We start from the raw sequence: 26,823 nt of genomic DNA on the forward strand, positions 1-26,823 counted from the left end.
CAAAACTACGTTTTTTGGTCGCATCGCCTACCCAAAAAAATGTAAATAAAAGAGATCAGAAAGTCGCACATATCCCATAATGGTATTAATTAAAAAGTACACTTCAGCCCGCAAAAAATGAGCCCTCACCCAGGTCCGTAGGTGGAAAAATAAAAAAGTTATAAGCCGCAGAACATGGCGACGCGACGCAAATTAGAAAAACCGTAAAATTTTCTATTTTTTTTTTAGTGGTAAAACGTAACGAAAACTATATAAGTTTAGTATCACCGGAATCGTAACGACCCATAGAATAAAGATAACCCATCATTTTAAACGAACTATGAACTCCAAAAAAACTGTAACCAGCGCAAAATTGTGGAATTGCGTTTTTTTTCCTTTTTACCCCACATTGAATTATTTCCTGATTCCCCAGAATATTATACGGTATAGTAAATGGTACCATTAAAAAGTACAACTTGTCCCGCAAAAAAAAAGCCCTCATGTGTCTATATAGCCGGAAAATTAAAAAAGTTACGCTTATTTGAACGCGAGGAGGAAAAAAAAAGAAAAGTTAACAAAAAACGCCCCGTCGGGAAAGGGTTAATATATATTTTAATTTTATTTAAAAAAAATTTTTTTACATTTTTTTTTTTTACATTTTTTTTTTTTATACACTTTGGCCAGCAGGGGGCCGGGAGCCGAGAGCAGCTCATTAATATTCATTTATTCACTGCACTCTGGTCCCGATCATTACATATGCACGATCGGGACCAGGGAGTGCAGCGGCTGGTGATCCCAGCCCCCTGCCAGCTCTGCGGGGGCTCTGCCAGTGTCCTGGCAGCCCTCCTTAGTGTCAGGCGCAGGCAGGGAGACTTCCATCTTCCTGCCTGTCGCCTTCACCCAGCTCCCTGCGGCGAGTTAAAATTCGCCGCCAGGGGCTCGCTGCCCCTGACTAGTTGAAAAGGGTGACACGGAGGGCTGGCAGCGAATGCTCCAGCCCTCCGGAACCCTGCGAATGTGCATTGAATACTGCACTTTGTCTGGCAAGGTGTGCCAAACACAGAACTAAAGTTTTTTTCTATAAGTGAACTAGATGAGTGATGGGGTTAAAATGTATTTTGTGTATGTGTGTCAGACTGTAGTAAAGAAAGTGAAATAGACTTATTTTCAAATAAGCTATTTATAAAAATAAAAAACTTTTCATATAATTTTATATAGGAAAATTCTTTAGTTAACCATATAATTATGCGTCAAGCTTTTCTGCTTTATGTAACATTTCATTTATGAGCATAACATATTGTGCAAGTAACATTTGTCCTTTTCGACAAAACTTGTTCAGGTTATTGTGTTTGAAAGGAAGAAGTGCTAGTGGATACAGTGATTACTTTATACCAGGGGTAGACAACCTGTGGCTCTTTAACTCTTGTGAAACTACAAAACCCAGCATTCTCTGTCAGTTTTAGCATTTCCTAATAGCAATACTGTGGCAAGGCATGCTGGGACTTTTACAACAGCTGGATAGCCACAGGTTGCCTATCTCTGCTTTTATACTATACAATGCTCAAACTTATGACCTTGTTTTTTTCCCTTTGTATCCATTTGTATACATATAATCCACAAACTTTTTTTCTATTGTGATTTCTCCTCAGTCAAATTTCAGAAACTGTTACGAGTTTCATTCATTCAAACTCATATGTGGGTACCTCCAGTAACTAAAATATATTATCTACATTTGATTTAATTCTGAGGAAGTCATGTGTAACTCTGTTAAGGGTCGGTTTGGCCCACCATGATACTGGAAAAGTTCCCACTTTGCGTTTCCAGTGCAGCCACAGAACACAGAAATGCAGCAAACCCCAGTACATAAGTAGCTGGTACACATGGACACACAAACTGCACCAGAGGATGAGAAAGAGGCACTTAACCCTTGTGCCCAAAGTATAGTTGGTACTTGCCACATAAACGTGAGAAAATACATGATATACGTAGGAGACAAGTGAAAAACCTGCCTATGCCATACCATTTCAAGCTATATCCCATTCAAGGCTTTCTTACTGTCCAATTATTGGGTTCAGAATATTTGATCAGGGGTTTTGAAGGTGTATTAGGTCCCTTCTGAATTCAGGTGTTCTCTCCCCTGTCCCTCCACTCCAAAGGGATTTCAGTTTCTATTCAAATATCTTCTGCATGTGAAAGCCATATGGTTCCTGAAGGCCCAACCTCAAGTAAGTGATCGTATGCATCTGAATTTCCACATTCAAAATATAGTCTGATACATTGCTCAGGCTCTGGAGATCTCATTGAATTTGTGGATGTCAAGGTATTTTACTTCCCAATTTTGGAGGAACACCAAATGCTATTTTGGTTTGTGATCTTCTAAGACCACTACCAGTTTCAGGCCTTACCTTTTGAGTTATCCACAGCACCTAAAGTATGGTGGCTGCTCTGTGGTTCCAGGGGGTATGGATAATTGCCTATTTGGACTCCTCCTGGCAGCTCATTCGGAAAACATGCTGCAGATTCTCCTCTTCCAGACAGTCATGGTTCTGCAATCTCACAATTAATCATCAACTGGAATGCACTTTTATACTGTTTTGATTCTTTCGCCTCCAGGAAAGCTGATTTTGGGCAGTGAGTTCTCTGTGCAGCTCAGGATCATTCCCTCCCTCAGTCAACAGCTGTGGGATGCTTACAGTGTCACCCATGTCTTCCATAAAAGTTATTAACCACCTCTGCCAGTTTTAATGAATAAAAAGTTTATGAATTTTTGAAGATTCACTTTCATAAGTGATTGAGCATTTTGTTTCCAATCTCTTTATTTGCAAAGGTTGTTAATGAAGAGTATTTGAACATTCAGATGTAATGTAATAGCCTCAAACATTATAAAGTATTAAAGGATCAAAATTCCTGCAAAACACAGGTCGAAACAAAAATACTATATTTATGAAATAGTGCCAGAAAATGTGTTGTTTTTTTATACAAAATATGGCAAAAAGATAAAAAAAATACAGATCATTTTAATTCTATTGTCTTTTTTTTTATGTTTGACTTATTTTTGTTGCTTTGTGCCTCACTGTACCAGTTTTAGTTTTTCTCTTTGATGTAGATGTTTTTTAGTAGTGATTGTGAGGTGCATAAATCTGTACTTTTATTCAAAGATGTGCTGGAGATCATATCGTGTGAGACGCGAGTTGGCGCTTAGGAAGAACTCAGCTGTGTGCATCCAAGCCGCATGGAGGGCACATGTACAGAGAAAGATCTATGTTGGCCAGATTCGGTCACTCTGTATGTTGCAGGCCTGTTTTAAAGGACACCTACAAAGAAAAAGGTAAAAGGAGACACCCTGTGCATCACTGTGAGTGCCTATGCATCACTGAGCTTTTATTTTATATTTCACATACCAGTGATATGTCATAAAAGAAAATACTTCAGTGCTTTTATTGAAATGAGGGCCTTTCCCAGCATGCATTTTTATTTTTTTTAAACATCTTAAGCAGATGATAATATGTAGCTGGGGTCTTCAATGTCACTGTGTAAAAGTTACCTTCATGCTAGTTTTTAATATTCATCTTCAGTTATGGTGTCATATAGTTTTCTTAATAGATTTGGTAATTGGGATAACTGACTACTGAACCATTCTGTTCAGTGTGCATTAAACTATTAAATGACAGTTAAGCGCACAAGTTTTCAACACACTTTATGGGGCGGTTCAATCATTTAATGGGGGCCCATAATTGCAAATCAGATGTCACATTAGACAGGGCAATATGCATATGTGAAAGGGCCCATTGTTTTTGCTCACTGATTGCACCAAAAATACTATGTTTAGCTACACAAAATATTTAAACCCTACTAAAGTACTGGCTACAAAGGGACAAGTACCATTTGTTTACCCAAAACTGGACTCATGAGGCTGTGAGCAAAAATGTTGTTGGCATGCCAGTTGGCAGAAACAGTTGACTAGCTGATACAGGTGTGGGGGCCACAATACCAATATAAAGTATTCTACATACTGTATACAGTATACTACTGTAGCTTTTTTTAGCACTACACATTTTAGGCATAAAAAGAGTTCAGGTCAACTGGCACACACTTCCGTCCACAATTCTGTAAAAGATGGTCACATACAGTTGTGTCCTCAGTGCCTGGCTGGAGTGCTTTGTGTAGCATCTTTTCTTCACAGATGTTTTTATTGCAATGTGACAAAGTCGCTTCAGGAGACTATACTGATTTATTGTATATGCAGCTTGTATGTCTGTGTGCAAAGCCCAATGAAATTTAGTATGAAAAAAGTCACGGTTGCTACATCGTAACTCTTCGTATGCAGATTCAGACTCCATGAGACTGCATTGATTCATTTGTTATGGCACACCTGTATATGTGTGTGACAAAGTGGTTTTGTGACATCTTGTTGTGATTTGTGTGAATAAAATGCTCCTCTCAAGGACTTGGTGTGCATAGTGTGGATGTCTGGTGTGACTGCAGCAATAGTGTATAACAAAAACATCGGTACTTGTTTCCTAGCACGTCGTGGGTGATCGCATACCTTAAGTTAAGGTATGCGATGGACACGACCGACGCGATATTTGGCTATTTTTAGCCTTTATTGCTGGCAATTAGAAAATCTCGTTGATCGTGTCCATCGCATGCCATTATAATGGCACGCGATGCGACTGACGCGATCAACGCGATTTTACATAGGGAACAATGTTAAATGGGCCCGATTTTTTCATTGTATAGGCACCCTAATGGGTAATGTGTACGTTAAATGCCCCCCCCCCCCCCCCCATTGTTAACGGCAACCCACGATTAACGCCAACCCGAAGCGTGGCGAGCGGCGGCGGTATGCATCCTCCGACCTTTTCATACCCCCACCATCCACGTCGGGTGGAGTTGATGTTATATAGTGTGGCGAGCGCAGCGAGCCACCGAGCCCGAAGCGTGGTGAGCGGACGCGTAATACCTGTGAAGTAATGCGCGGAGCTCACTGCGCTCACCACGCTTCGGGCTCGGAGGCACGCTACGCTCGCCACACTATATATAATCAACTCCACGCCGACGTGGATAGTGGGGGTATGAAAAGGTCGGAGGACGCGTACCGCCATTGGGGTCTGGGGGGCATTTTACATTGGTTCCAATGTAAAAAATCGCGACGATCGCATGCGATGCGATCAACGCGATTTTTGTGGTCCCGATGGATGCAATTAAAATCACTGACGCCGTGCTAGGAAACAAGTACCAAAGCGTCTGTGCGTAGTGTTCATTCTACCATCTGCCAAATTTGAAAACCCATGCATTTCCTCTTCCCTGCCTGGGGTGTCGCTGTCTGCTGTATTGCTTCTAGGACAGTGCGGTCTGTATATCCATACTGATTTGCAAACCAGACCTGTGCTAGAAACACCACAGCAGACAGCGACACCCCAGGCCGGGAAGATGAACTGCATGGGTTTTCAAAGGTGGCTGGTGCTAGAATGAACACTGTGTATAGATAGATATCTCTTGGATTCCATTGAGCAGCTCTGTGAGACTTTTTTTTTTTTTTTTGGTGTCAATGTTTGTCCGGAAGGTTCAATTTGCAGTTGTGTTTGTGAGTTATGATTGCAAAAATTATACACTGCTGGTCACTATAGTTAATTAATGGTTCTTTACAATAAATGTAAATATCTTTATAATAATGATGTCTCCAGGTTCAGGATTATGTTGGAAGCAAAATGGGAAGCAGTTAGAGAAGAGGAGAAAAGCAAACTGGAAGCCGTTGAAAAGCAAAGAGCGGCCGAATTGGAAAAGATGAAAAAGGAAGAAGAGCAAAAGAGAATAGAGGAGGAATTGAAACGACAATCAGAGCGGTGTACTACAGGTGTCGTAAAAATGACTTCTGAGACCAGCATTCAGAGTGTGCAACAAGATCACTTTAAGGTAGAAAAGCAAAGTAAACCTATGATAGAGGAAGTGGGACAAAAGGAAATAATTAGCAAAACTAAGGAAGAGGTGGATAGGATTCTAAAAGAGAATGAGCGTAACCGGACAGCGAAAGAAGAAATGGAAGGAAAAGAAAAACTCTCCAAAGCAGAGCAGCAAGAAGTTGCAGAAGGCAACGCTTCTGAACCAAAGGCCGATACAGTGTCAAAGAGCAGCAGAAGTGCCATCTCAAAGAGCTCTGACCAAGCGTCCGGCAGCCGGGAGAGGGAAAACAGGAGGCAGAGATGTCTGATGCATGACATGTTGCAGAATAAACATATATACACTTCATTAGATGAGGCTGAGAAGCAGGAAGGAGGTATTCAGAGTGGAAATGGACAGCAGACTAGCAGTAAGGAAGAATTGGTTGTGGGATACCACGAAGAAAAGACAGATCAAGAAAAAGAAGTCAGTAAGGCGACAATGTTAAAATCAGATGAAGAGAAAGCTCTGGATCCAAATTTAGTGATACCTTCAGGTCGCCTGCACCTTCATTTGGACCTTCAGAAATGTACAGAAAAGCTGTCACCAGAGGAAAAGCACAATGTGCATACACCACCAGAACCGGAGATCCCCAATGTAGGAATTATACAGAGATACAGTGACCATGAAAAGCTAAAAAACAAAGCTGAAAAGTGGAAGGAAAAGAGACACAATGAGACTGGCCAGGCTGAGCCTACAGTAACACCTGAGCGAGTCGAAGGAAAAGCAGAAAGGGACAGCAAGGAAATACCAGCAAGGTAATCTAGTTTGTGCTCTTATTTTTTCATTTAGTACATTCATTTCAGAGCAATAATGTCATGATAAAAGGCTGAATTCTTATTCATTTAAAGCAGGGAGAAGACCTTGGTCTCCTCTCCGGAAGCATCAACAATGGCACAGTCCCCTCCTTCCACTCAGGTGAGTCTCTCAATTTCACATACAAGTCTTCTTGACTCGTTAACATGTCAGTATCTTACAGTGTGCTGCCTCCATTACAGCCACCACCGGTGCTTGTTAGCATTGATAAGGGATCAAGTAAGGTTAATCTGCAGAAGAAGAAATCCAATGAATACAGCACTCCTAAAGAAACTGCACCTGCACAACCCGCAGACTCCAAGTAAGTAGTAACGGGCATATCATACATATTCGACTAATGTTATCAGAAATAATTGTTGAATATATAATTATGATGTTTCTCTTATTTATAGACAGACCTACAAGAGTCCTCTATATAGGCTTCTGGGGAAGAGGCCTGATAAAAAAAACAGCAAAGAGAGCCCACTTACCCCAGAGGGCACAGAACAACCATCTTTCCCACCCCAGGAAATTGCTGCAACCAAAAGATCTCTAGAAGGTACAGTATGCACTAAAAGTAATCTGTATGATCCATGCTACAGTATACACTACATATTATTAGAGATGAGCGGGTCCGGATCTCCGGAATCCGACAGATCCGAACATCGCGATCCGAGTCAGGATCCGAGCCGACTCGGGAGTTCCCAACTGAATTCCGGACCGAAAACGAGGCAAAACTTCATCATCGCGCTGTCTGATTCTCGCGGGATCGGGATGTTATATAAGACACACCCGCGTCCCGCCATCTTCACTCTATTATAGGAGAGGGAAGAGGGTGGGTGGGAGATCTGTGCTCTGTCCTCTCTGCTCTTTGCTCCATGCCCTTTGCTGTGATTTATATTTTGTGTGATTTTTGTAAACTAGGGGTTGCAGTGCTCATACGCAGGGGCTGCAGTGCTCCGGACTGTACACTCGGTGTACAGGGGCTGCAGTGTCCATAATACAAGGAGCTGTGTCCAGTGTGTCAGGGGCTGTGTCCAGTGTGATGGCCTATATCTATTGTCCAGTGTGACGGCCTATATCTAGTGTCCAGTGTGACGGCCTATATCTAGTGTCCAGTGTGACGGCCTATATCTAGTGTCCAGTGTGACGGCCTATATCTAGTGTCCAGTGTGACGGCCTATATCTAGTGTCCAGTGTGACGGCCTATATCTAGTGTCCAGTGTAAAGTAAGAGAAATAAATAAAAGTAATAAATAAAATAAAAACATTATTAAACTGCCACCCTGTCTGCCCCTGCATTGCCTCTCTGCTTCCAAGATGTGCCAGGTTGGAAGTGTAAGGATCACATGTATGTGATGCCCACTGCTGTCGCTTAGCTAGCTACCTTGGTATAACCTTTTGGCCCAACTACAGTAAATGAAAACTATTTTGTGAGCTGTGAAGTGATCAAAATTGACTATAAATGAGTGGAAACTAATGTTATTGAGGTCAATAATACTTTAGGGGCAAAAACAGGCCCAAATTATGTTATTTTAGCCATTTTTAGCATTTTTTCATAAAAATCCAAAACCCGCAAGGGTGGTTTTGCCAAAACCAATCCAGATCCAAAACACAAAGGGAGATCCAAAACCCGAAAAAGTGGCCGCCGCACATCTCTACATATTATATACATTAGCTGCTATTTTGCAATATAATAAATTATAAACCTTTTGTATTAAAAGGTACAATCATCACAGGACAGTCTAGTCACCCATTGCCAACTGAGGCTCCCAATAAGCTCCGCAGGAATCCATCTATCAAAATTGGGAAAGCTACCACTGTGTCGGAAACGTGGAAGGCATCATTGCACCGGGAGATCACTAGTTCAAGTGAGCTAAAACACCTCGATGACTTTTTGTTTACCAAGGTAAGCTGCAAATATTAGTAACTCACAGATTGCAACCTTGTATATATTTGCAAATACATGTGTATTTTATCGGTGACTTAATTTTTTTTCTCCTTAATTTGCTCATATTACCATTGAATATGCTAAAAGTGAGTGTAATGAGTACACCTGTGCTCTGTATAGGGAAAGCAAGCAATGGTAATGCACACACATGGACGACCGACCAACCTTGTGGCAGAGTGATAATGATGTAAAAGCTTTATAAACTACAAGGCAGATGGGAGGGTGCAGAGTCCCAGCCGGGGGACAGGGTTACACGGCACTGTGCGTTTAATGTTGTAGCATTGCATATGAGTGGAGGGAGGGGAGGCAGGATGAGCTGCTATACACAAATGTGCCCACACAACACAGAGAGAGAGGAGAGGGGGCGCTATATATGCGTGTAAGTGTGTGATAATATTTATTGTGATTGTGGTACACGTATATGTTCATAACGGTGTATGATAAACTGAATGATATTAAACTAGAAAATGTATATAAAACTGTTGATGTTAATGATGTGGTGAAAACTGCAAGGGCAGGAGAAGGTAAACTATTTTTTTTTTTTTGGTGAAGAGACGTGTTTAGTATTTTTCTCATGAACCCATGCTCTATAGATCAAATATTAATACTGCAGGTACATGTTCCTTTAGTTTTTAAATCTGCAGGCACACACCTTTTTGTAGGGGTCATTTGGGGGGGAAGCACAGACACTAGAAAAACTGTTACTTTGGTTTTACTGGTCAGGAATAGGTTTGACTGTGAAGGGATACATACTACTATATTTATCCTGCCCAGTATCTCAGCAAAATCTGCTTATAGGGACTCTCCTACAGTTCACAAGCAAGGTGGTGAGAACACATATGCTGCTTTCAGATTGCAAAACTGGCTTTAACCCTGTATTTGAAAACGTTTCCAAAAACGGGTCTGCCAGGTAAAACCCCTTTCACACCGCATCTCTTAAACGGTATATTACCGTTTAAGTGCGGTTTTTTAAACACTGGCAGACCCGTTTTTGGAAAATCTCCAAATACAGGGTCAAAGCCAGTTTTCAGCTTATTCTGAGAACTGCCATGCTATAAATTAAGAATTGCCAATCTGTTATCCTGGAATGCTGTCTACCTGCTTAGAATAAAGAACCAGACTTCAGATTTAATAATAATTAATCTAATACTAAGTTGTACTAAAGGAGCCCATACACGGTCCGTTGTGTATGGTTCCGTTCTGTACTATGCGATGCGCGCTCCCGCGCATCACATAGTACGGTACAAAAAGTATGTGCTGCACATATTTTTTGTACTAGCTATACATCGGATCGCAGTGCATGCACACTGCATGCACTAGGCATGCGATCCGATGTGTGCTGTTTAAGCACACAACGGATCCGATTAACGGACCGTGTATGGGGGGCATAAGCATAATTTGGTTCAGTCCTGCATATTACTTGTACTGTGTAAGCGTTTAAAGGGGCCTACACACATAGTGACACTGGTGAGCATTCTCAGTGATGCTAGATAGCTAAGAATGCAATCACTCAGCGCAGAGCGATGTGCCAGCCCTGTAGGCTGAGTGATCTGTCAGGGCCAGTGTTCTCTGTGCATCGTTATCGCCCCAACACAAGGAGCGATGAAGCGGCATTTTATAAGCGATCTAGTGAAATTGCTTAGAAAATGAGAATAAATCGCTAAGTGTGTAGGCCCCATAAAACGGTCTGTGGCAGGAATGTTAAAAGGGTTGTCTAAGTCTATTGGGGAAACTTTAGACAAGGGTAGACTTCTCAGATTGCCATGATTTAATAATTAAGTGTACTTTTTGATTTTCTTCTCAGTTTAACACTTTACACCAGAATAAATCTCCTATTGAGAGCCTTCTCTACAGAGCACTGGAAATGTTCAGAGAAAACCTGAAGTCCATGTACTCGTCTCCTGTGAGTTTCTGCGTTTGACCTCTTATATAACCCATTATATGCAGAACTAATTTGCCACATTACCAAAATGCTTCATTATCCACAACAAGAGTCTTACTTCATCAGAGAGTTGCTATAAATGTACTTGTTTATTGCAGAATGTATGCAGTTAGTTTATTTTATTGTTACTCTTTTATGTTGGCATATATTTAATTACCTTTCTCCTTAGCAAATTTGAATGCGCAGATCTAGTATCATCTATTTAGTGACTTATAGCTTCATAGAGCTAGAACCTACTTTTCATTAATTCATCGAGGGGGTTAAACGGCGGGGATAGTCACAAACAAGCGATCCTCAATGTTTAACCCCCGAGCCAGCGGCTCACCCTATTCAACACGCTGGGGAAATCCTCGCTGTCAGAGAACAGTGAGGATTCCCGCAAACAGCGAGGCTCGCAGCTAATGCAGGGGGAGCCCGCTGCATTTAGCCGTGAGTCTCGCTGTTTTATAGGCCACATAGGCCGTTTTCCCCCTCGCTCCAAAAACTTAGCGAAGGAGAAACGTCATGTGCAGGGGGTCAGTTGAATACTGACCCTGTGAGCTATGATAGCGAGCAGGCAGCCCTGCTCACTGTCACAGCTAGCAGAAAACATTGACTACACCCCTTAATGTAAAGCCCCCTGTTTATTTTTAGTGTCACATTCTAAAATAAGCCAAGATGCTTAAAAATCAGTTTACAGCTAATATGCCACAACTTCTCAGCATCAATAAGGATTCTCCTTCTCACATATGCAGGTGCAATTTGGAGAATGTTGGTTCATTTTAAAGTATACAGAAAAAATAAAAGGCTGCGTTTTTTTTTTTTTATTGAAAAGTGTGTTCGGCTCTTTTACAATTCTGGTGTAAGGGATTTGGTGACTTGTAATAGCACCCGTTTGGTAGAATTGATCACACTGCTATTGCTAGACCCATTTTAGCCAGCCAACACTATAAAGCGTATGTGACATAGCAATTCAGTCATCTGCAGTATATACTACAGGAAAGTATGTGTGCAAATGATGCCTCTATATGTGTGAACCAGAGCTTCTACCTTTTACCTCTAACTTGTTTCTGCAGAAAGGGCATATTCGTGCTGGTTACAAGGACCTAATGGACAATTTCCAGCTTCTTGTAAGTAATCTAACCCAGGATAAAAATGAGAAGGATGTGAAGCTTGTTTTGAACCTTTTCCAGTCTTTTCTGGATGAATTCACCCGGGGATATTCAAAAAAAGAGGACACCGAAACCCAGAAGGTTGGTCCCAGCTTTCTTCTTGACTGTAATTTTTTCATTGTGCATGTATGGCACCCTGACATATATTTCCTTTTTAAGAATTTATGTTTAAAATAATCCTCTTGATAACTGAACTTTATTATTGATGATTTCTGTTTTTAGCCACGAAAGTCTCAGAAAAAGAAGAGGAAACAAGTTCAAAATGTAAGCATGTATTTTTAATAAGTTGATTGAATTACAGAGTTCATCTTACTGTCTTCCTTTGGTATAATATGTCTGACCATCAATTACATTCATGTTCTATCTCTATGACCGTTGTTTGCAGCTGGAATCCCATGGGCATGTATTTGTCAGCTACCAAGTGAACATTGGTCAGTCCTGCGAACATTGCTCCTCTAGCATCTGGCCAATGGAGAAAGCTTTTCTATGCAGTGGTAAGTGCACTTGATAACAAACTGTGCTCTCCTACTAGATTCAGAAGTTTTAATTGTGAGTAAATGTATTGCTAGTGGAGATGAGGAGACAAACCATAGACACAGCAGATTTGGATAAAAGCATTTGGACAACCTGGGTGTGAAATGTGTGGTGGTTTGTGTAGCGCAGGGGTGGCCAACCAGTCCTCAAGATCCACCATTCATGTATTTCAGGCATATGCAAGACAGAGGGGGTTTGCAGGTGCACTATGCGCTGCTCATTACTGCTAACCTCTATTCCTTTTATAATTCATTTATGAGGTTGTTAGCATACATTTGGCCAAAGATATGTACCTGCCCACCGCGTTAAGGTCACCTTTTTAGAGCAGGTCCCTAGCATTATGGGGTTCATGCCTGGGGTGCAGGGCACCCCCAAACCAGTCCAGCAAAACCACACCTGGGCATCACATAAATGAAATTATAGCTGTGAAGTGTAATAAAGTGTCATAGAATGTAGGGTATGTGTAAGCAACTAATAGTGATAAAGATTGTGTCTAAAGTAAAAAAAAAAAGATTGTGAAAAAATACATATAAAAAAGACATACATAGACTCACATAAACATATCATAGTTTTTCTATGTATGTCTTTTTATATGTATTTTTTCACATATTTTTTTCACTTTTTTCACAATCTTTTTTTATTTTAGACACAATCTTTATCACGATTAGTTGCTTACACATACCCTACATTCTATGACACTCTATTACACTTCACGGCTATATTTTATTTATGTGATGCCCTGGGGTGGTTTTGCTGGACTGGTTTGGGGGTGCCCTGCACCCCAGGCATGAACCCCATAGTGCTAGGGACCTGCTCTAAAGAGGTGACCTTAAGGCTAGTTTCACACACTCCAGTTTTGACCGGACGGCAAAAAGCCGGACACACTTTGTCCGGCTTTTTGCCTGACAGTTGTCTCTTTCGCATGCATCGGCTCAGTGAGCCAGTGCTGTGTAAATTTGAGGGTAGAAACTGAAGTGACCTCAGTTTGGTGGCGGTGGAGAGCTAAAACCGGACACCAAATGACCGGTGCGCGCGCGTGTGTGTGTGCGTGTGTGTGTGTGTGTGTGTGTGTGTGTGTGTGTGTGAAAGGCCCCCATCGCCCTCAGCACACACTGACCTGTGAGGACGGGACGGCCACGGCACGGCAGCCAAACACTGCAGTGGGATTTTGCCGTCCGGCAGGAGCCGGACAGTGTGAAATAGCCCTAAGGCTGGTTTCACACACTCCGGTTTTAACCGGACGGCAACAAGCCGGACACACTTTGTCCGGCTTTTTGCCTGACAGTTGTCTCTTTCACATGCACCGGCTCCGTGAGCCGGTGCTGTGTAAATTTGAGGGTAGAAACTGAAGTGACGTCAGTTTGGGGGCGGTGGAGATCTAAAACCGGACACCAAATGACCGGTGTGTGTGAAAGGCCTCCATCGCCCTCAGCACACACTGACCTGTGAGGACGGGACGGGACGGCCACGGCACGGCAGCCGGACACTGCAGTGGAAAGATCCGGCTGCTACCCGGCAGCCGTGCCCTGACCGTCCTGTGTGAATGGACACATAGCTGTCCATTACACACTGCAGGGACGGCACGGCTTTTAAGCCGTGCGGGTTTTCGCCGTCCGGCAGGAGCCGGAGTGTGTGAAACCAGCCTTACGCGGGGGGCAGGTACATATCTTTGGCCAAATGTTTGCTAACAACCTCATAAATGAATTATAAAAGGAATATATGTTAGCAGTAATGAGTGCATAGTGCACCTGCAAACCCCCTCTGTCTTGCATATAGCTAAAAATCTCAGCAAGGTAGCACCTCTCATTACAGGGTGTGCAGTCTAGGGCCCCCCTCTTCCCATATAATGTATTTCAGGCAACCTGTGGATTTATAGTAGGAATGACTGCAGCAGGTTTTAAACTGTGACAGTTAGTAATGACTACAGCTGTGCACCAGCTAGGTGATTTGTAAAAGGGTGGTTAGATGTGTAAAAAAAGAGGCCTATGTAAATTTGCAGCAGTGTCTGCGGCCTTTATTTGGGCGTGGTATAGCTCACAGACCATGTCTAGTCAGTCAATAGTTAGACGCCAAAAGTTAGACATGCATTAGTCAGATATTCACAAAAGTTAGACGTGCATACATGTTAGACACAAGTAAAATGTTGAAATGAAAAATCAATGTGTACATGGACACTGTATAAGTGTGGTTATGGTATATTAGATCTACAATGTCTAAGGGGGTATTCAATGTCAGGGGTACGGCTGTCGAGCAAGCTCGACAGCCGTGCCCCTGTCCCGTTCTCTCTTTGCTCGACTTGAGCTCGGCGGTCGGGATTCAATGTCCCGGCCGCCGAGCGGCGAGAATGGAATTTTCTGTGTTTTCCCTGTGTCTGTCGGCATGGACACTGTCTAAGTGTACCGCGTCCCCTTGCATGGCTTGCTACGCTCGCCAAGCTTCTAGCTCAGTGCCTTGCTGTGCTCGGCATACTATTATATTCTTCCTCCACGCTATAGCGGATGGTCAGCTCAAAATTTTGTAAAAAAAAAAATGCATGTCGACCTATTTTACTTGTGGTGTTAGTTTTGTCAATGTCTAACTATTGCATGTCTAACTTTTGTCAATGTTTAATGCATGTCTAACTTTTGGTGTCTATCTATTGACTGTCTGACTAGTCATTGTCTGTGAGCCATCTGGAACCCCTTTATTTACACCACTTTTTCCTTGTATAGTTTTAAATTTGCAATTCTAATTATTGAATTATTTTTTTAAGTTAGTTTCTAATGAGCTTTTGGATCAAAAAAAAGAAAAAAAATGATAATTTTGAAGCTTCTGCAGGCTTGCAAAATTATTTGTGAAAACTTTGAATTAATCTACAAACTTAAAGATTCTTTCCAATCTGTGTGGTGGTTGGGGGGAAAAAAAAAAATCTGATAATGGCCCTTATTCAGGTTCACTCACAAAGGCAAATTCCTTCTCAAATGGACAAAACCATGTGCATTGCAGGTGAGGCAGATGTAACTTATGCAGAGAGAATTAGATTTGGGCAAGTTCTTTTATTGCTGTGCAGGGTAAATAATTTTTACACTGCAATATAGATCTCACTTTGAAGTAAAACAGCACCCAAATCTAATTCTCTCTGCGCCTGCTACACCCATCCCCCCCTGCAGTACACATGGTTTTGTCCATTTGAGAAGGAATTTGCCTTTGCGATTGAACCAGGGCCAATGTATGGCAGCAAAGGACAATCAACCATTTTGCTCCCAAACACTGGAAAATGGACAAAAAACAATTGATGGGATAAATTTGTTAAATCAAATGCGCTAAACCAACTTGTTTAAATGATTGTCTGGTTTCCAGTATATGGGAGCAAATGGGTGATCATCTAATGCTGTGTACACACGGTGCGATTTGGGCTATCCTTATTGACTATATTATGAAAATCAAGTGATGTCACCGGGACCCGCTGAACTTGAGGGTCATTGGCTATATAGCCAAACTTGACCTGCATGTTCATCAATGAGAGGCTCGTTAGCGATGCATGCTCCCAACCATTGTTAACAAGGCCCCCTCTACTGAACATGCATTTATAACTTTGGCTAGAGTGTACACACAAGACTTTAAAAAAAAAGATATCACTCAGAAGAGCCCTTTTAAGTTTCTCGTGTAGTGTTTATGGGGCTTAAGAGAGAATGAAATTGTTTGGCTTTTCTGAGTTTTCTCAAGTGAAGAGGCCTGATATTCAATTTTCTGTCCCTTTAACAGCTTGCAAGATGATCTGCCACAAGAAATGTCTAAGCAAGATTCAGAACCACTGTACACCAGCTGGCGTTAGACGGGTAAATACAATGTGATTTAGTGCAAACACCGGAAAAAAATAAAATGGCCTATATCTTCCAACCATGCTAAATTCTAGCTTTCATTTATCATATATAAATTTATTTTATGCATTTTTTTTTTTTCAAACGTGTTTTGAACATATTGGAGGTGATTCAGTTAGGAGAGATAATGATGGCAACTGCTCAGCCCTGGACTAGAAGATTTTTGTGCACAGCCTACGACTCTCTAGTTGCTGTAAAACTAAAAAGTTCCATAATGCCTTGCCACAGTTTTGTGCTTAGAGAATGCAAAAACAATGGCAGGACATGTTGGGAGGTGTAGTTTTACAACACCGGCAAACCACACATTGACTGTTTCTTAGTTTTGCTTACTTAGTTACACTTTTTATAAAGCAGATCACTTTCATACAGAAAACATCACATGTACTGTATCAGGGAGCATAACATTTGATCAACGCTACCATGGAAAGAATTTACACAGATAATAGATGGAAGAGAGCTGAACAGCACATCATATAACCTACCATCAGAGGTGGTAGGCGCAAATACAGTAGTACAATTTAAACATGCTTGGGATAGGCATATTGATATCCTTACAAAAAAAATATGGATCAAATATGGTTTGAGGTAATATGTTTATAAAAAGGGGCAGACTAGATGGGCCAAGTGGTTCTTATCTGCCATCAAATTCTATGTTTCTATGTATAAGCCTATAACTAGGAGCTGCTAAAGCACAGCTGTAGGCAGATATGAGAATGCAAACTTACTAAATATTTATTTCTGCAGCCATTAATTACAGCAGATTAATATATCTCTCTTCTGTAATGATGATCTGCTTGTTTGTCTTTTTTTTGTTTTTGTTTGTTTGTACGTTTTAATTTGGCATTTTTATTTTTTCATTGCAAACAGAACCAGGGCAGTAATCATTTTGGTGTGCATGTGGCAGACTTAACCAATGAGACAACATCTGTTCCAGTAGTAATGGAAATGCTTCTGGAGTACCTAGAGATGCATGGTCTGTACTCAGAGGGCATCTACCGCAAATCTGGCGCAGCAAATTGCATGCGAGAACTTAAAGCATCCCTGGAGAAAGGTGCGTTTGAGTGAAATCGAAGAGATGATCAGTATTAGTACCTGTGCAATTTCTAGTGATATATGTGAATCGTTTGTGGTCATGGGCTCAAAACAAGTTGATCCTGCACATGGAAATTGGAAGATTGCAATGTGAAAAGACATTTGAAGCTTGCTCCAAACAGGGCCAGACTGGGACCAGAAATTGGCCCTGACATTTTGAGCACAGAGGCCCATCTGCAGTAGGTGGGACCCCTGCGCGGCGAAGCCACGCAGCCAAAAGGTGGCATGGCATCACAAAAAGGAGACATTATGGAACACACTGTTATGCCCATTACACATTGCCGCACTCTTTATTGCCCATTACATATTATGACACACAAGTAATGCCCATATTATGCCCCCACTAATGTCCCTTACACATAATTCCCCCAAGTAGTGCACCTTAAAAATTGCGCACATAACAGACCCTCCAGTATTATTAAAATTAACAGCCCCCTGTCCTCTAATTAAAATTTCTGCGCCCCTCCCCTTATTTGTAGATGGCAGTAGTCAGGCGATGTCAGTACACAGGAGCAGGGAAAAGAAGCAGTCCGGCACAATAGAGCCATATGCCCGCCCACCGGCTCAGACTCCATCCCAACAGCAGCAGCACACAGGTCTTGCTGTCCCCTCCTCTTATACACAACAGCAAGGATCGGGGGGCCGCGGCACAGCACTGGGAGGATCAAATGCGTGGCGGTTGCATCATGACGTGGCCGTCCGGCGCTCAGCACAGGAGGCGGTGCTTTAAGCGCTAAATCCTGAATATATGACTGCACAAAATCGTCCCACAAGGCCATCGGCCCTTCTGGCTTTTGCCAGAAGTACCAGATGGACAGTCCGGCCCTGCTTCCAAATAATGAATATTTGTACTTGCCAATAAATCCTTTAATCAGAAGTGACAATATGGACACAATTGGTGAGTTATGTTAACCCTTAGGAGACAGGCCATGGGGATCAAACACCCCTGCCCCCTCCAGTCTTCCTTCTGTTCATCTGTTTCTTTCTCAATTGACAAATAGCCTAATATGGAGACAAAGGAGTACAGTTGCGAGCGATGCACTCTGTGTGCATTGGACTGTTTCCTGCAGCCATGGTGAAAAGCCTTAAAGTTTAGTACCAAGAGATCCCTTTTTTCCTGTAGTTATAGTGGGTGGATGTCTCAAATTATCTTCAGTAGGAGGCAGCAATACCCACTTTGTGAAATGTAAATATGATCTACCAATGACCCATAAAGTAATGCCAGACAATGATCAGTCATTGTGACTGCGCTGCAAGTCTAGTTGGAACTGGTACTCCCACTACTGCATAAACCATTTATTTTGCCATTCTGTCCAGTAGGAGATAGCTCGAAAGGAAGAACTTTTATTTCTAATTATATTCATTAGGGCATTCCTGAATTGGTAGAACCACAGACCCCACATCGAAGGGGAAACCTCTGCTTTCTTAGAAATAGTAATGAAAGAGCACTGGTTGGTGTGCAAACATCATATAGCCTTGGATGTACACAAGACTTGTTTTAAAAGAAAATTGAGCAAGGAGTGGGAGTAGGGTGGCCAATCCCGGGATCGGCGGGATTCTGGGATTTGGCCCCCAAAACGCAATCTAATGCCGGGCAGCGCCTGAGCAGGTGCTCAGCAGCTGCCTGGCTACTCCCATCCTGGGCAGCATGGCTCTGCTCAGCGTGACTATGTCAGAGGTCACGCTGCGCAGGCCGCACAGGCTGCCGGGCACCAACAGACCAGACCGCCCTCCCACCCTGCAGCGGACAAGGCAGACCACAGACCAGCCCGCTCACCTGCCCACCAGGCGACCAGACCGACTGCATCAACCCAGCTCGTCCCTTCCACCCTGGCTCCATTGCCCCGTCTCGACCACCCGCACCATGCATCTGTAAGTAAATATGCGGGGCGGCCGAGGCAGGGTTTTTTTTTAATTAGGGACGCCAATCCCGGGAATCCCGGGATCAGATCGGGCATTTTTCAATCCCGATTTCCGGGATTGAAAAAATGCCCCGGGATTGGCATCCCTAAGTGGGAGTGAGCTGTCATCTGAGAGACCTATTTAACTAAAGCAATAGCTTAAAGAAAAAAAATAAAAGCCTCTTTACCATCCCAGGAAGCTGGAAGACTAACAAATTCTACACAAGAATATCATCCAACAGTGCATAGTTTAAGAGCCATACTGGCAGAACTGTACATAGCTGAACCCTATCCATGTCCAGCAAAAAAAAAGAAAAGAGTACTACGGGAATGCAAACTTTTTAAATACAAGTAACCTCTCTTATGTCTCCTGTGGAGTTTTGAAAACCTGGGTCAGGAACTCTAGGGCTCACATCTGTATTAGGAGATCTGATGAATCTCTGTGGCTTGATGAACCCTCTCCTCATGCAGGTTACTAGTAATGGATGTGGATGGAAAGTTCTACAGTGTCTAGGTCAACACCAAAAGGTCAACATGCACTAGGTTTTCATTAACAAAAGGTCCACATTTACTATGTCGACATTAAAATAAAGTTTTGTGGGTTTTTGTTGATCTGGACCCCCAATAAGTGTAGCATCTATGCTCGCTCGCCATGCTTTTAGTCATGGTGCCTCACTCCGCTATCGCTGCACTTGGTACACTTTACCATTCCCAGTCATTGTCCATGTGGAACATAAAGTATTAAAAAGTACAAAAAAATAAGAATTATGAAAAACTTACCTTTTCATGTGTCTACCATTGCTGTGTCAACCTAGTGCACGTCTGCCTATTGCCAATGTGGGCCTAGTGCATGTCAAAATAGCACCAGCACATGTCACACCACGGCAACCCTTGTCAAGGCAGTCGCAAGATTGGACATTGTCACCCACTCCAGGTGACAATAAACACACTACTACTACTACATTAAGCCCTGTGACCATAGCAGAAGTAGCAGACAGGGTGTGGGAGCCCAACAACATGGAAAAGAGTAGGCGAGTTCCCACTTTGGAGGGAGTGTAAGTTTCACATCACCCAAAAGCCAGTACATACCCTCTCCAGGCTGTGCCAAACTACAATATTTTCAAGGCCCCGTGAAACGTTCATAGAAGGACTGTCATAAGTCTGGGACCACTTCTCACAACCTTAGCGAAGCCCACTCCCTCTTTCCTGAAATAGCATGGTCTCACACAAAACCTCTCAGAAACCTGCAGCAAACAAGTACACAAAAGCTATTTAAGGTGCACCCACGACCAGTGACTGGGAACTAAGAAGCATTCGAGCATTGTTTAAGATTAGACATTGAAACATAATTTTCTTCATAGAGACTTAAAACTCATGCACTATTAAGAGTACTTATACAGGCTCTCCTTTACCACCACCTATTCCCATTTGTTAACACTACTTACATGTTAACTCTCTGCAAAAAGAGAGGTTTGAAAAATACTGAAACAAAAACACCTGTTATCTCTCACATTGAAAAATACATTTATTATCGTTACGTCTGTGCACACACGCAAACCAACTAGGAGTGGAACACAGTGCATTTTTTGTATTTACTATTGCATACAGGGTTCTGAACAAACCCCGGCCATTTGCAGCTAGTTCCTGCAACCTAAGTTTGCAAACAATTCTTTAGCACTACTGAAAAAGAATAAGCCTGTCACGGCAAGTCTGACATTTAGGCTTTTCTTACGTAACAAAAAATGTATACTGTGTTGGTCCTCGGTGGCTGTGCCACTACCATTTTTTATAGAGCTGGTAACCCCCATTTCCAAGCAGCCCTTTATTCCATAACCAAGAGGCAACAGCTCCAAAAGGCTTTAGCACTTTACTATAACTATATACTGAAATAATAAAAGGGAAGCTATTATGTTGATTATTTACATTTATACAAACAATACCAAACCAACTTTCAGTTTTGTTATGTGTGATGCAAGTTTTATACTTCTGTCTATTGCTGAACTGCCCCAACTAATTTTATTCTGCATTTTTCAGAAGGCAGCAAGGCTGCTGTTACTGCAGTTATTTAATAGTGTTGCATTAGGAACTACACACACACAATTAAATAATTTATGCAATCTGCTACACACAGCCTCATTTTGTGCAACTGTGCCTTTTTTTATCTGCTTTGTGATGCATAGGTGCACAAAATATGTATTTTCTGCACGTTTTGTACTTTATCCCTCATCTGCTTGTAATTCCTATTGACTGCTACAAAATCACAGGGTATATTTGGGTGCGCATACAGTAGTACAGAGTGTTTTTTTTTTTTAAATGTCAATCTATCCTTTTGCACACAATATGTGTTACTACTTTACAACTTTGTACTCTGATTTGGAAATAGACCCCAACTCTGTGAAACTGGACAAGTACGCAATCCATGCCATCACTGGGATTTTAAAACAATGGTTACGTGAACTTCCTGAGCCTCTAATGACATTTGCACAATACAGCGAGTTCCTGAAAGCCGTGGGTAAGTGGTGAAAATGTAATTTACCTATTCATTGCGTTGCTGTTAATATATTTTTGAAGTAAACCTTATTTAGAAACATTGTTAGCCAAAAAAACACCTTTATAGTTGGCTCTTTTTGTGTATTGTGCCTGGGGGTTCTGACATAAGAGGTATGCAATAGTTTTCATTAGGGAATTTATAACAAGTAGAGTAAGACTTCCCCCTACAAAACAATATCCTTTTTACAGTACTACATTAAAGCAAATAAAAAACCCATGGTAATATTGTTTTACCCTGTTCTTTTCTTTTCTCCACAATCTGTATAAATGCGTTGTTGTCTTCTACAGAGCTCCCTGGGAAGCAGGAACAGCTTTGCACCATTTACAAAGTTCTTGGACAACTCCCACAGGCTAACTATAACAGCTTAGAAAGACTGATCTTTCACCTTGTCAAGTAGGTTTGATATGCGGTACACCTATTGCATTGGCTTTTTTCTTTCGGTACTTGTTTAAAAGCATGGCACCTGGCTACGCAACGTTTTCAGCATAGGCTAAGTTACGCTGTCAGCGTAGCCCAGCGGCTGCCTAGCGTACTTAGTGTTGTGACTCCGCGGCAGCCCAACGGCTGCCTATCGTAGTGACTCCGCGGCAGCCCAACGGCTGCCTATCGTAGTGACTCCGAGGCAGCCCGGCTTTGTCCCCGGCATCCATGGCAAGCCTAGTGAGCGCCTCTCACACAGTGCCGGTAACTGCCAGATCCCCTGCACTGGCGGAGAGGGGATCGCCAGCAGAGAGGCACTCCATCTGTCTGAGACGCAGGTGCCCGTATCCGCTTCAGGGAGATGGGGGTTAGGGGGTTCGGAAGCACGTGCGTCTCGTGCACAAAAGGGGTATGCCGGTGCAAGTGCATCTTATGCACAATAAAGGAGGCATTTGCCAGTGCTCCATGTTACATACTGGCAAATGCCTCCTTTTCAAACCCCCACTATCCATGCCAGCCCGAAGCGTGGTGAGCGGACATGTTACGCACCCCCCCCCCGACCTGTTCATACCACCACTATCCACGTTGCCGTGGAGTTTATTGTATAAAGTATGGTGATACCCTGCCTGCTCCAGCTGTTAAGTGTTATATGCACAGCAACAGCAATCAGAATATATAGTCGTCCCCGGTTCTATATATTTGTTGATGACCGACATCAGGGTGCTGACGTCACGTCTGTCCACAGGCGTTAAAAAACACTCACCAGTGTCTCTGGGTATGCCTCCAAACAACCACTGTTGAGGCAGCTTGCGTCCAACATGACTTTTTCTCTGTACAAAGAGACTCTCGTCCACTTTAACTATTTTTACTGGACCGTCAATCTGGCGTTGGGGCTGTGACATTAAATCCAGGGTGCAGGCCTCCTGCATAAGGTTATTATACAGCACGGTGGTTTTGTTCAACAACTTTAGTTGTCGCTCACAAAAAGATATGCTTGTGAGCTCCACTGCCCATGCAAATATAATACGAATGAGGGTAAGAAATGGGATACGACAGCCCAGAAACCAATGTGCTGCACGGAGACTGACCTTCTTTCGGCAGGTTTTAATGTTGCAGCACCACATTAACTCCTTCATACTCAAGCGAATTGGGTGGCCAGTAAGACAGGTTTGTGTCAGTGGCAGCAAATGGTGCTGTTGAAAAAATGCCGCTGACTCTTCCTCTGTCTGCAGCAGGTTAAACATCGTCAGAGGTTCTGCAGCCATTCCAAATTAACAAGCTTATACGAGCGTCCGAAATAATACAGCCGCAGTCACTTCACCATCACCTCTGACTGACTACGCTGGTCGCGGGGAACACTATGCTGAATCTGACAGGGCTGCTGGAACACTACGCTACTTCTGACAGGGATGCTGACTACGCTAACACTACGCTACTTCTGACAGGGACGCTGACTACGCTAAGCGGCCGCGGGAACACTACACTACTTCTGAATTTCTAATCTGGCCACGCAAACACTAAGCAGATTCTGACAGGGACGCTACGCTAACTACGTTATGGGTGCTGTGCAATTACACAAGTACCTTTCTTTCATATGCAAGTGTCATCATGCACAGTAAAATGCTCTGTGGTGGCATTTTACTTTGCATGATGATACTTGCACAGCACTGCATATGAAAGAAAAGTACTTGTGTAATAGCACGGCACCCGTAGCAAGGTGTCTGGAACGGCACATTGCAGCCAGTATTGGCCCCGTAGTGCCACCTGGAGCGTCCTCCTTCATGTGCTGTTTTTTCCTGACGCTGACAGTCCTGCTGCCTTAGCATGATATAATGCACTATATGGGACATACTTACTTTACGTTCCTCATTCCCCCCCCCCCCCCCCCCTCAGATTTTTGGTATACAGTATATACATGTACAGGTACCTTTCACTGTCTTTTTCATTTTTGTATTCTTTACATTAACATTTGATACATTTTATTGCACATTTATTTGCAGGGTTGCACTCTTGGAAGATGTGAATCGAATGTCTGCAAATTCTTTGGCTATAGTGTTTGCACCCTGCATACTTCGCTGCCCCGATAATTATGATCCCTTAACCAGCATGAAGGAAGTTTCCAAAGCCACTGTGTAAGTGAGGCCCACAAGTCGCATCTCATGACCTAATGGTCAAGGATAGGATTTCTGGGTTTTCAGACTGTTCACTAATAATAATTTTTCACAGATGCGTGGAGATGCTAATTAAGGAACAGCTTAGACAATATAAAATCAAAATGCAGGAGATTGGCCTTTTGGAAGCGGCAGAGACCCATGCAGTGTGCAGGCTATCACTCCTTCGCCAGAATACAGTATGTGACAAATGTTGTTACTTTTTCTTTGCCCCCTATCTTGTAGATTTTGGAAATTGTATAAAATAGTGTTTTTTTGCTTGGTCCAATTTATTCTTAGACCTACACAAAAGGCCCAATTCAGAGGTGGTCATAGCCACAGCTGCGTTTTGTGCAGTTGCCAGTCTGTGACATTCTGCAAATACCACTAGAAAGCCCTTGTGAATGTGCAAGGACTGAGATGCCAACTTCCAGGGTATGCTGTAATACTGCGCCATGTTCGCTCACACCATAGAAACTTGTGCAAGCCCGAGGGCAGATGCAGATTTACCATTGGAGTATAACCTCCATAGTGAAAGATATAGCTTCTTTTGTTTGTCTGTTTAGTCACACCTTCCAGTCAAAGTTTAGCAATGCCCAGAACTTTTCCAAAACATCTGATATAATGTGTCTCAATTACATAGTAGATAAGGCTGCATAAAGACTTGCGTCCATCGAGTTCAACCTAGGTTTTAATAGCTTATCCCTTGTAAAAGACAGAATATGATTCTTATTAGTACCCTTGGATGTTTTTATCCAATAAATGTTTGTCCAACCTTATTTTGAACGTATTTATTGTGTCTGCTGACACTACTTCTCCAGGAAGAGAGTTCCACAGTTTGACTGCTCTGACCGTAAATAATTTTTTTCGGTACATGTGTATTATCACGGCACCCACGATGTTCGTCTTCGTACATTTCATGCATTGCATGCGATATAACCGCATGCGATGCGATCCGATTTTAATTCTACAAGCACCCTAAAGGGTGCTTTCAATGTTAAATCCCCCCCCATTGTCAACGCCACCCCCACTATCCACGTCGGCGTGGAGTTGATTTTAGATAGCATGGCGAGCGTAGCGAGCCACCGAGCCCGAAGCGTGGCGAGCGCATGCGGATGACTATTCCGCGTCTGCTCGCGGGGCTCTCCACGCTTCGGGCTCGGTGGCTCACTGCGCGTGCCACACTATCTACAAACGACTCCGCGCCGACGTGGTTAGTGGGGGTAATGAAACGGTCGCTGCGCTCGCCATGCTTCGGGTTGGTGTTCATAGTGGGGGTCGCGTTGACAATGGGGGGGCATTTAACATTCTGGGGGCATTTAACATTGTATGCACCCATCTGGGTGCTTGTACAATTAAAAATCGCATGCGATCGCAATGCGATATTTAATTGTACATTTTTCTGTTTTGACGGGAAAATCGCATGCCATGCCACCTTATTTAGTGCCATTTTTTTATTTTGAGGGAACAAAACCCTCATGTCCTAGATTCCTTTCTTGCAGTAAAAACTGTGCTTGACTGTTCCTTATATTGGCCCCTGATATATTTGTACGTTGAGCCTGTCCCCCCTTAAACATCTCTTCTCTAGTGTAAATATTCCCGAAGTGCACAATCTCTCCCCATAGCTTAAATTCTCCATTCCCCTAAAAAGCTTTGTTGCTCTTCTTTGGGTTTTTTCCAATTCTATTATGTCCTTTTTATAGTGTGGGGCCCAGAACTGTAGTCCATATTCAAGGTGAGGTCTAACCCAATGCCTTGTACAGTGGCATAATTACTTTTGAGTCCCTAGTTTTTTTGTTGCTATGTGTATTACAACAGCGCCCCTGTGTGTACACTCTGTAGGAGTGTTTAGGATTTTGCTGCTCGCACAGCAGCAAAAAAAATTGGTACCTGTTTGGTTTCACGGCGGCCGATATATCTGATGCGATATCGGCCGATCTGATTTTTTTTACCTGTTTATAACCCCACTATCCACTACGCAAGGAGTTGATTTTATATAGTGTGGCGAGCGCAGTAATCTGCATCCCCTCACGGGGCTCGCCACGCTTCAGTCTCGCTGCGCTCTCCACGCTATATAAAATCAATTCCATGCGTAGTGGATAGTGGGGTTATAAACAGGTAAAAAATTGGATCGCGCCGGATCGGCCGATATCGCATCCGATATATCGCCCGCAGTGAAACTAAACAAGTACCAAAATATTCTTTCCATTCCAACAGCATCAGCTGTTTATGCAACTCAGAATTATAACCCATGTTTCCCTTTAAATAAGGCAAAGCCTGCCTTCAATGTAGAATGTGTTTATAGCCATGATTCTGCAGATAAACTGTCCATTTGGTTAGAGGTACAATTTTGTATGGATGTGTTGCATTATCTGGCTTAAGATCAGGGTTTTGACCACAAACATTCTAATCTAATCTATTTAATCTTCTATAAGATGTTGTGGAAGAGCCTTCCACTCTTTGGTTTAGGTTTCTGCCCTGTTTATCCTGTTAACGAATGTAACTTCTGCTTTTAACCTACTCTGAATGACTGTTTCCATATGTTAGGGAACCCTGGC

The 26,823-nt window shown here is 42.7% G+C and overlaps 1 protein-coding gene across 9 annotated transcripts in view; it reads left to right on the forward strand.

Moving 5' to 3' along the window:
• Positions 1-26,823, forward strand: part of MYO9B (myosin IXB) — a 108,828-nt gene that overhangs the window by 69,702 nt on the left and 12,303 nt on the right. For 8 of the 9 annotated variants that reach the window (XM_083180897.1, XM_083180924.1, XM_083180973.1 and 5 more), the window contains 16 exons: positions 3,138-3,307; positions 5,667-6,677; positions 6,771-6,837; positions 6,918-7,036; positions 7,128-7,273; positions 8,438-8,622; positions 10,469-10,567; positions 11,662-11,838; positions 11,980-12,021; positions 12,143-12,251; positions 16,036-16,109; positions 17,019-17,202; positions 21,528-21,656; positions 21,983-22,088; positions 24,116-24,247; positions 24,342-24,465. In XM_083180897.1, coding sequence (XP_083037023.1) covers positions 3,138-3,307; positions 5,667-6,677; positions 6,771-6,837; positions 6,918-7,036; positions 7,128-7,273; positions 8,438-8,622; positions 10,469-10,567; positions 11,662-11,838; positions 11,980-12,021; positions 12,143-12,251; positions 16,036-16,109; positions 17,019-17,202; positions 21,528-21,656; positions 21,983-22,088; positions 24,116-24,247; positions 24,342-24,465 — 2,874 coding nt within the window. The remainder of the gene's footprint in view (positions 1-3,137; positions 3,308-5,666; positions 6,678-6,770; positions 6,838-6,917; positions 7,037-7,127; positions 7,274-8,437; positions 8,623-10,468; positions 10,568-11,661; positions 11,839-11,979; positions 12,022-12,142; positions 12,252-16,035; positions 16,110-17,018; positions 17,203-21,527; positions 21,657-21,982; positions 22,089-24,115; positions 24,248-24,341; positions 24,466-26,823) is intronic. The other variant, XM_083180915.1, reaches the window with a different exon arrangement.

This window comes from Crinia signifera, chromosome 1 (genome assembly GCF_055691185.1).
Source record: "Crinia signifera chromosome 1, ASM5569118v1, whole genome shotgun sequence".
In the NCBI taxonomy this organism is placed as follows: domain Eukaryota; kingdom Metazoa; phylum Chordata; class Amphibia; order Anura; family Myobatrachidae; genus Crinia; species Crinia signifera.